We start from the raw sequence: 10,000 nt of genomic DNA, 5'->3' as shown, positions 1-10,000 counted from the left end.
TTTGTGCAGGCAATCAAGTATACAATAACGTTTTTTTGGACATTCATTAGTGCACAACAAATATTATCCGGAAAGAAGTGTATTTATCCTTGAATTTCTTCCCTATTTAAGCATCTTTCAAGATAGGTTTGCATGTGGTTGTACCACTGCATGCACTTTTGTGGCGAGATAAGCTAATTGTCGTAAGTTAAGAAAACCTGGTCGTTTGGGGTCTGCACCGAGAAGTCTTGGAATCTCTGGCAGGTCATGCCTCCTATTTGAGGGGAATGGTGCACCAAACCAGCTCTTGGGGATACAGCAATCACAATGGGTACATTTCTACCTCGTTGCCCGCAGGTAGACGCATTCATCTATAAAGACGCAATGACCAATCACGCCTGTATTGAGAAACCACTTGGCGTATTCAAAAAGGCTTTGAATCACATCTGGGCAATCTGGGCTGCTTCCATCAACTGGTAGAGGTCTAGCCAGTTTAAAAGGAACCTCCACTCTCACTACAGAATAAGTTTAAACCGAAGAAAATTATGTTTACAAAAACGTTTTGGAAATTTGTTCTTAAAACAGTGTTTATATCAAGAAAAGTGAATTTTAAAATCGCTTATTCACACTTTCAAATTTTGCGGGCGCAGCCATCTTGAATAATTATGACGTGTTGCAGTTGCCCTATACCCTGGCTGCCAGAGGTTTTTCTCTCTCAGAGCGACGGAAAGGCGAGGAAAAACCTCTGGTACAGGCCGTTGAGTTCTTTGAGAAGGCCGGTCCAATGGAATGCCATTTCATATTCCCAGAGTCAGATTTTGACCCTAGCAACTCGATTGGTTCCAGGAACTTGTCAGTTCTAACGAGTACTCTGATTGGTTTAGCAACAGGAAGTAGTTCAAACAGGTTTTAATAGGCCATTTCCGGGCTCATTTCTGCCTCCCCTTCAAAGCGAGTCTAAGTGCGAAGTTTTTGTTATGAAACTTAATTTCATTCACATGTAAAGTAGAACTAATTACCATTACAAACACTTCGCACTTAGACGCGCTTTGAAGAGGAGGCAGGCATGAACTCGGAAATAACCTATTGCTGTCAACTAGATTTCTCGTGCCCACTGTGGCCATAATCGAAACGCTGCAAAGTTCGGAAATTGAGGCTTTGAAGGCAGAAAAAGTTCACTTGGGTTCTACATTTTTTGGTTTTGTATATGTCCGCCAAAACTCAACTTCGAAATTTGTCATCCAAATTTCAAATTTGAGTTTTTATTTTCATAATCGACATAGAAGTTTTATATGGAACATTGAATTTTTGAATTTGACATCGAAGAAAATAAGACGACTGTACCGTGGGAACCCAAGATGCTGATTGGTAGGTTATGTCACGTATCAATTAACTGAGTTTTTTCGATGTCAATGAAACGGGACATGGAAGCGAGGTTCTCAACGGTCTATACCAGAGGTTTTTCTCGCCGCTTCGCGACTCGCTATTCCGTCGCTCTAAGAGAGAAAAAACCTCTGGCATCCAGGGTAGTTGCCCTATTGTTCTGACACAAAGAGCTTTTGTCTAATAACAATAGGGCAACCGTAACACGTCACAATTGTTCAAGATGGTGGCGCCTGCAAAATTTCTAAAACTTATTTTGAAAATACTTTAGTTTAGACTGACTTGACTGTAACGGTTATTTCCTGTGATTTAAAGTTTTTTTTTTGTTGAAGTGGAGGTTCCCTTTAAAACTTACAACCATACCATGATCAAGTGTCCTTCTTACCGTGGGGTCATGTATTGGAAGCCGCCGTCTAAGTTCTCTGTTGATTTCAGTTAGCGTTAGCATGTAATTATCGTCTACTATGTCATTTAGGCATTGCTTTATATCGGCGTCCACTTTTACGTTGTTACGGCCGCCTCGTGGTCCCTATGAAACTCTGCTCTAACAGATGTACCGTGTTAAGATACCCCTGGCCGTAGAACGGTTTTCACCCAATGTATCAGTAACCATTAGATCATCTTCTGTGTGGTCTTCCTAGGCCCTCCCAAGACGTTCTCGAACTTCATTCGGAATTCGGTTTCTTTGAACAGGCATTTTACATGCAATGTAACTGAAAGTGACTTGATATTTATACCTAACTCAAGATATTTTTTTGTAAAGAGTCATATTCACGGGTTGTAAAAAATGTAAAGAAAGTTGAAATAATACAATTCCAAGAGGAAAAGTAGAGTCACAATGTATTGCGCCAATGAATGTCAAAAAACGTTATTACCTGTGTAGGTATGTGAACTTGTTTATCGATTGCACAAAGACGCTAATGAAAGTTCGAAAACGCTAATGAACCTGCACAAACATATTCATGATTGTCAAAATCTATGCTAAATACGATAATGAACGTTCCATCCCACTGTTGTAGTAGTAGTAGCAGCAGCAGCAGCAGCAGCAGCAGCAGCAGTAAGAGTAGTAGTAGTAGTAGTAGTAGTAGTAGTAGTAGTAGTAGTAGTAGTAGTAGTAGTAGAAATTTTTCATAAGAAAGGCAAAGATGAACATTTAGATATGCTTAAAGGTCGTACATATCATTAGGGATTTTTACCTTTTTTTACAACGATCTATAAGAGAGAAGATTTAAGATTTTTAAATACACAGATCAATGGTTAGGATTTTTACATTTAGATAGTTAAGATATAGAGGATATTACACGGTGGCGAGAAGATATGAATTTTATGTTCGAGTGGCAAGAACAATATCTCACGAGTGAATATTTCCGATTTTATTGTGTTTCAAAGTAGTCAAGTTTTATACGGCTGGGCTTTATAAAAAAGGCGGGGAAAAAAAGGCGGGAATCGTGACGTCATTGAACGATACGACACTCACAAAGGTGACATACGGAAAATACGCCACTCGGGTCCCGGATGTAGTGGCGTATGGAATCTACAAGTCGTTTAGTTCCCAGTAAAACGCTCTCCTCCATATAATAAATACTATTATGTAGAATATATAATATCGATACAGGATTGTTTTTTTTTTAGGGATTAACAGGAATTGCTTACGCTTTTGGGAGCCCAAATTTTGTAATCAGTTTTCAAACAGATGTTTCAATAAACTGCAAATAATAATAAACAAGATAAAGAGGTTATGAACACTGAAAGCAGAGAAACCATTCAAAAACAAGTGAAATGTGTCATCTTACCAATGGCTTTTTCTGAATCCACTCTTTTTTGAATTCGATCAAGTGACGAGGAATAGACAGCATCCAAACTGATGCCCCGAACTTTAATTTGCATTTTAAGCAACTTTACGTCAACAGCTAGCTGTGTTCGGTACATCTCTTCGTTGAGTTCTTCCAATTCTTGTTCACTGAAACGAGCCCGAGTTTCCATTACACGCTTCCGAAGTTCCTCCACCATTATTTGAATGTCTTCTTTCGTTTCCAGTGGGACATAAACCAGATGGCTTTTTGTTGCTCTCTCACTGTCATCATCAATTCCCTTCTCAATCTTATCTTTGAGCTCCTGAAGAAAACGCAAAAAGCTGATCTGATTCTCGTAAACATTTACTTGTTCGTCAGTAAGGCTGGAATGTTCAAGAGCCCTCATTAGTTTTCCCTGGTCTTCAGGAAACTTCACAATCTTTCGAGCCTTCAGTCTTAGCCTGCTTACTACAGCTCTGCGCTGCTCTTCACCAAGCAAGATCTTCTTCTTTATCTCTTCGAAGTCAGCGAGGATCTTCTTAATGATGTTGCCGTACCTCAGGCTGGTGCGAATGGGAGTCGAACACTTTGGGCAGCACTTAAGCTGTACATCAACAGCTTTTCCATCATCTGTTTGCTGTGCTTGATCCATCCAATTATCCATCATTTCTACTTCAAAAAAGTGACCACAGTCGGCTAATTCCACAAACCGTGCATTCGGGTCGTCTTCGGTTCCGAAGAAAATCTCTGTGACTTCGTCCTTGTGACACACTCGGCATTTTTTGGGGCAGTTTTCCCCGCAAAGACCAATGCATAAATGCTTGCAAGGAAGGCGTTTTTTGCAAGGTTGATCACAACGCTTACGATTGCAAGGCTCGGAGCATAGCTTGGTGCATTTGTGATGCTGACATTTCCAGATGCATGGCTCATTGCAGGGTTTGCAAGGTTCACCGCATTTCTGCTTGCATTTACTGTGTTTGCAGGAGTTTCCGCAGGGCTTCTTGCAGGGGGGACAGTTTTTGGTACACGGCTCAGAGCAGCTGTGGCCACAGAAAAGGATTCGGGTACATATGGATCGGCATGGCTGATGAACACGGCCCCGCAAACAGCTACTGCAGGTACCTAACGTATATTAAAATATAAAGAAGAATTAAACACGCACTACAAGAGAACCATTAAGACTTCTAACCTTTTGAATAAGTCAATTTTTCCCCAAAGCCTTTCGTTTGCCAACAAGGTTTATTCTACAAGGATATGAAGTGATTTGAAAGGTAAACTTCCCGCATCAAGCCTTTAGACTGCAAGATAACGCGTAACTGCCAGTTCAAGACATTCTCTATTATTTAAACAAAACAAACAGTTTAATGAGCCATCCCAATAATTTGGCCCTTTAAGCAACATGACACGACACGTTTCACAATGAATCACTCCCTCTGGCACAAAAGAACATAGCTTACTGTGAGAGTTGGTTCACTGGACATATTAAGCCATGTCGATCTGAGGGACACTTTTAGTCCCCTTTATCATGATCGCTCTCTTTTAAAATTTCTGCAAATTGATCTGTGCTTATTCTCATCATTTCCTGAACGCGGATGTACCGGCTTGCAGAGAACATACCCTGTTCTACACGTTCTCTTAATCATTCCTTGGTTTTTTCCTCGGTTGAATCTCAAAAAATAATTCACGTTATTGTAATCACTTCGCGACTATTCCAAGCTTTCTAACATGAAAATGTGTGGCATTCCCTGAAGAATGAAACTAATATGAGTCTCGTTCAATTTAAGGAGAAAATGAAAATTTATCCCCAAATCCTGACTTCCTCCATAAAACCTCAATTTTTTTTGTTTTACGTTGTTATTTTGCTGACGACGGTAAAGAAATGGACAAAAATGAAAAACGTACGTGCGGAGGGTGCAAAGCTATTGTTTTTTCCCTCTAAACATGCAAAATTGTAACGTTCTTGTTGCCGTCGCCGTTGTCGTTGCTAAAGCTCTCTAAAGCCTGGTTTTCACAGGCTACGCAAGTACACGCGCAAGCATAAATAGCTTATGCTAAGCTAGTGAAAACGAACGTTGACATAAGCATCAAAATCAACCACGGCGTCTGCCATTTTGTTCAAATTCTCACACATGGGGAATCTGAAACGAATGCTTTAATTGGACAGACGTAGCAAATTTTCTTGCACTTGTGTTGTTTCGTTTTCACTTGACGCAAGCGAACGCAAGCATAAGCGCAAGCACAAGGAAAAGGAAAATTTTTGATCCTTGTGCTTGCGCTTGCATCAACTCCGTTTTCACGGTGAAATAAGTTCTCTTATGCTTGCGCTTGTGCTTGCGTCGCTAGTGAAAACCAGGATTTATGGCTGCAAACCGGTACGTGTGACATACCCTTTCCTCCAAGGTATCCCAAGTGCCTTGCTCGGTTGTCTGGATGAAATTAGCTTTTGTTAACGTTCATATGACAATTTTCAGCCCAGTGATTTATAACGAACAAGCCCAGCGAGAATTTCTCGATTTTCTTTGTTCAAGGCACCCTGCCAGCAGAGCCTTTCTTAACTCGACGAGAAAGAAAGGACTCTGCAGAAATCAAGTAGATTCTTTATTGAGTATGCGTAAGCCGTTTCGTGGAGACAGTTTCAAACCCAGGCCAAGTCTTGATCGCACTCAGTAGACGCCATATTCATTTTCGTAATGACGGCTCGATTTTGACCTTCGCCTTGTCAAAAATATGGAACTGGAACTTTTTGTAATCCCGCCTCCCCCCCCCCCCCCCCCCCCACAATTTGTTACACAAAAAAATGGTTCAGTACTTACAAACCTAACATGCAAGTTGTATTCGTGTTATAACATAATATTAAAGCATCCCTTTATGATCATAACTGCTTAATTTCTTGTGACCCTCCCTCTTTTGCTGTCTAATTTTTTCATGGCCCTACCTCTTGAAGGGCTTAAAAAACTGTGACCTTCCCCAGTTTTCCACCCCCCAGCCTGCTAATTTCTGACAAGTCCCTAATGGCAACCATTGTCTTTCTGCAGTTGAGAGCCACCCCCTTCCCGGTAACCGCGTGCTGAAGTGTTCGTATGGGAATTTTTCAACCTCTGTGACCGATATCTCAGCAAGCGGGTGGTCCATCCTATCGTATGAGCTTACTCAGATTTATAAAAAGATTTTAATGGTGAATGTACGATCTCCAGACACCGAGCCAGCACAGTCACCAGGAAGCGCATGAAGAGGTCCTAAAATTTGGGCAAATGACGGCAAAGAAATGTACCAAACTGGAAAACGCTCGAGCAGGGACATACAAAGCGTGGAAAGTTATTGTTCTTTGCCTGGTTAAATAAGCTGTTTAGCAGCGTTCTTATTGGCGTTATCATCATTAAAATTAATGTCGTTGCGTATGGTTACTCCGATTCGGGGAAGGACAGGAGTGGAGACATGTCGACACAAATATGCATGATTCCTCAATCATGTGATTCGGTACATAGAGAAAAATGTTCATGCTATCGTTCAAAGTCATTAACCTATGTTTTGAAATTTGGTGCACCTGTTCTTCTACACGAATATACTCCTAACTATAGAGCCCCTATAACGGACCGAAGTTAGTACTAGACAGTCGTCTTGTTGGAAAACGTCAACAAAAGCAGGCTTACCGGCACAGCGGTGCTCACACTTCAACACTACACCACATGTTGCATTACAAGGAATATGCAGAGGATTTTCGTGACATTTTACAACATTCTCGTGTCCACAGGGCCAGGTTTTCTTTACTTTGGCAGCACACCTGACTGTGCAACCTTCAGAGCACTCATTTTGGCATCCGTGCCCACATGGCAAAATCTGTTCACAAGGTGAACGGCATTTCACCTCAGAGGGGTTCTTAAAACAAGGAACCTTCTGGAGATGGCCACAATTTAGGAACTTCTGTACGGGTTGTAGGCAGGGACCGCATTCTTGAAAGCATCTCTTTTTACACTTGTGGTCGAGTTTGCAGAGCGACTTCGCACACGGCTTGTTACATCTGTACTCTTTGTGCTCCGGATCTGTTGGATGACAAGCCATTTCACAAACATGACCACATTCTAATCGCGTGTTGCAAGGCACTGAACATCCTCCCTCGGGTGCCTGCCTGAAGTCATCCGCACGTGCTGCATGAATCACGTTCTGCGGATGATTCTGACATGTGAGTGTCAAAGCTTTTCCAACATTCCCTCTTTCCTCCATGTCGCTTATAATATTATACCACAATTCGCTCTTTTCCTTCAAAAGGCTGATGTTACCAATGCAGAAAAACCCTTTTTTTGCTCGTGACAATGCCACACACACGCGGTTTTCTGTTTGAAGGAAGCCGATTTTTCCTTCTTCGTTGCTTCGAACGAGTGACAACAGAATTATGTCGTTTTCTTCGCCTTGGAAGTTGTCCACAGCGCAGACTCGTACTCCGCGGAAGAAATCTTTGGGCATTTCATTCTTGAGCTGGATTAACTGCCCCGTGTAAGCTGTAAGGACTGTGATTTTTTCTCTGTCATAGCCTTGAAGGATTAGGTAACGACAAAGGGAGGCCAGGAATTTGGCTTCGTGTTCATTTGATCGGCTCTTTCCCTCCTCTAGAAAATCCTGCAAAAGTAATTAATGAAATATACCTCGTCAAACGTTTTCCGAAGAAAGTACATTCGGATCGGTATTTTGCCCCACAGCGCACATAGAAGAATGCCAAGAGTCCATATAATATATCTTCTTTTTTATCCTCCGGTTTTAGAGTAACTTGGTATCTCCGAGCATTTACCTTCCAAACCATGATACAACACAGAGGGCAGACCACAACACCGGGAACTACATGCCCTACTCTTTGAGAATAGTGTGTGGGTTCTTTTACGTCTCACAGGGTTATGAACATTGAAGGGTTGTGAGACGGAGCCTGTGGTTTATCGTCCTTGTCCGAGAAGACTTCAAAGTCTAACCATTTGCAGTTGTCATTACAAACGGAGCACTTTCTCCTCAGTTATTTATGGACCCTGAGTGTGTCGAAGCCACGGTCTCCCGCATGGCAGCCCGGAGCTCAACTAACTGAGCTACCGGTGCCAAGAGTAAGAATCTGGTATCAGGTTTGTCCCGATCAGCGTTAGGCTCAATTACCAGCCGCTGTTTCGGAAAAATGAGCCAGCGCTCACTCCCGAAATCACGGATGGACGCGTCAGGTGAGCCATTGTTAATCTCCGCCAATCAGAAACTCTCCTGCACAAATCGATCCAGCATAAATTACATTTTTGGTTGCGACGGTGTTCATTGACCCCACGTGTTCGAGCTTTACAATGCTTTCAAGTTAGCAAACATCCACGATTTCGACAACAGAAATTGTTCGAGAAGCTGCAGAATGGGGATTGTATCGTTTTCTACCGCCTGAGTTCAGTAACTTCATTAATTTTCCAGTTAGAGCCAAGGTCAAAATACGGCTTTCAAATCCATTGCTATTGCAATTTCTTCTCAGACGTCGCTAATGTAAGAGCAAGTAAAAGTCCTCAAGATCGATTGGAATTACTGCTGAGTTTATTGGTGGCAAAACGAGGGGGCCGATGAGGTCGACTGAGAGCTGAGGCGGCCGACGATTTTGTTGATGATTCGCCGGTTAAATTCAAACTCACATTGATCATTTAACCACAAACTCAAGCTCGTATCATCGGGAAACTTCGCATTGGCGTTTTACGCATTGATATGTAATTACTGTTTTGTTAAAATCAATGTTTTGGGATGTCTAACGCTACTTTCTCGCAACTATTAATTTCGCATATATTATATTGAATTACGACACAGACACAATCTACCGCTCACGCGTCCAGGCGTCTCTTCTCGGGGAGGATACCCAAACTCGAGTGAGCGGCGGAAATCGAGCCTACATCAGCGTCAAAAAAGTGTATTATTAAACCAAGTTTTGCGAGAAACAAACAATAGACCAAATCGGCTAACTCAATGTTGTGTGATCTCCCTGGGCTAAAGTTCTTTGTGTATTGTATTGCCATTATAACGTAGCATCGACATTTAAATGATATGGACCTGGAACAAAACGTTTTATTCGGGTTCCACATTGAGTTAGCCGATTTTTATCTATCGTTTATTTTCCCCCAAAACGCGGTTTAAAATAGACACGTTTCTGCCGCTAATGGGGACTAGGCCAAATAGGGGAAATCTTACTCTTGGGTGATGGAATCTTGAGAATACTAATAAATAGGAAAATCATAGAAGTAATTTAAGACATAATAAAGGTATAGATTGATCTTAAAGACAACTTAACGAAAAAATGGTTAATGCATCGGAAACCAAGGACAAGTAAGGCCCTTCGGTTTAACTTGAATAGCTAGAAATTCTAGTAGGAAGGTCGACGAGCAGAGGATGACAAGGGAGTAAAGGGTCCTGACACCCGACACGACACGTTACATTTCTGGTTCATTCCTGCGACAAAAGGCCTCAAATATTCCCACAGAATGATTTCCTCGATAATTTTTGCTATAGCTTCAAACGTCTTTCCTTTCTTATGAAAGTACATTCTTGTTTTAAAAAAAAACCACCTCGTACCTCGCCTTGGTCATGATCCACAAAGAACATGTTACGAGCCACGCCCTTGATATTTTCAAAATGTAACACAGATTCGTGGTTCTCCAACTTTGGATTAACGTAAATGTGTTCCAACATTTTGGATATTTCTGGCCTCATTCGATGCTGCAAGCGCAAGCGCTCAAAAGGCATTCCATTGTTTACCATTCTCTCAAAGAGTGACACATCCAGGTTGTAGTGCTTTGCGAGATCAAATACCGTGGGATTGGGACGGAGTTGCTGATGGTCACCAATCAGAA

At 41.8% G+C, this 10,000-nt stretch overlaps 1 protein-coding gene across 4 annotated transcripts in view; it reads right to left on the bottom strand.

The window, feature by feature from the left end:
* The window catches only part of LOC138043539 (NFX1-type zinc finger-containing protein 1-like), a 61,642-nt gene that overhangs the window by 11,398 nt on the left and 40,244 nt on the right, over positions 1-10,000 (bottom strand). For 3 of the 4 annotated variants that reach the window (XM_068889864.1, XM_068889865.1, XM_068889866.1), the window contains exons 13-15: positions 9,723-10,000; positions 6,806-7,769; positions 3,156-4,277 (exon numbers count right to left, since the gene is read on the bottom strand). The exon at positions 9,723-10,000 is cut by the window's right edge and continues 123 nt beyond it. In XM_068889864.1, coding sequence (XP_068745965.1) covers positions 3,156-4,277; positions 6,806-7,769; positions 9,723-10,000 — 2,364 coding nt within the window. The remainder of the gene's footprint in view (positions 1-3,155; positions 4,278-6,805; positions 7,770-9,722) is intronic. The other variant, XM_068889868.1, reaches the window with a different exon arrangement.

Source organism: Montipora capricornis, chromosome 3, assembly GCF_036669925.1.
Source record: "Montipora capricornis isolate CH-2021 chromosome 3, ASM3666992v2, whole genome shotgun sequence".
NCBI lineage: Eukaryota > Metazoa > Cnidaria > Anthozoa > Scleractinia > Acroporidae > Montipora > Montipora capricornis.
The sequence above is the reverse complement of the archived record's forward strand: the minus strand, read 5'-3'. Positions and strand labels throughout refer to the sequence as shown.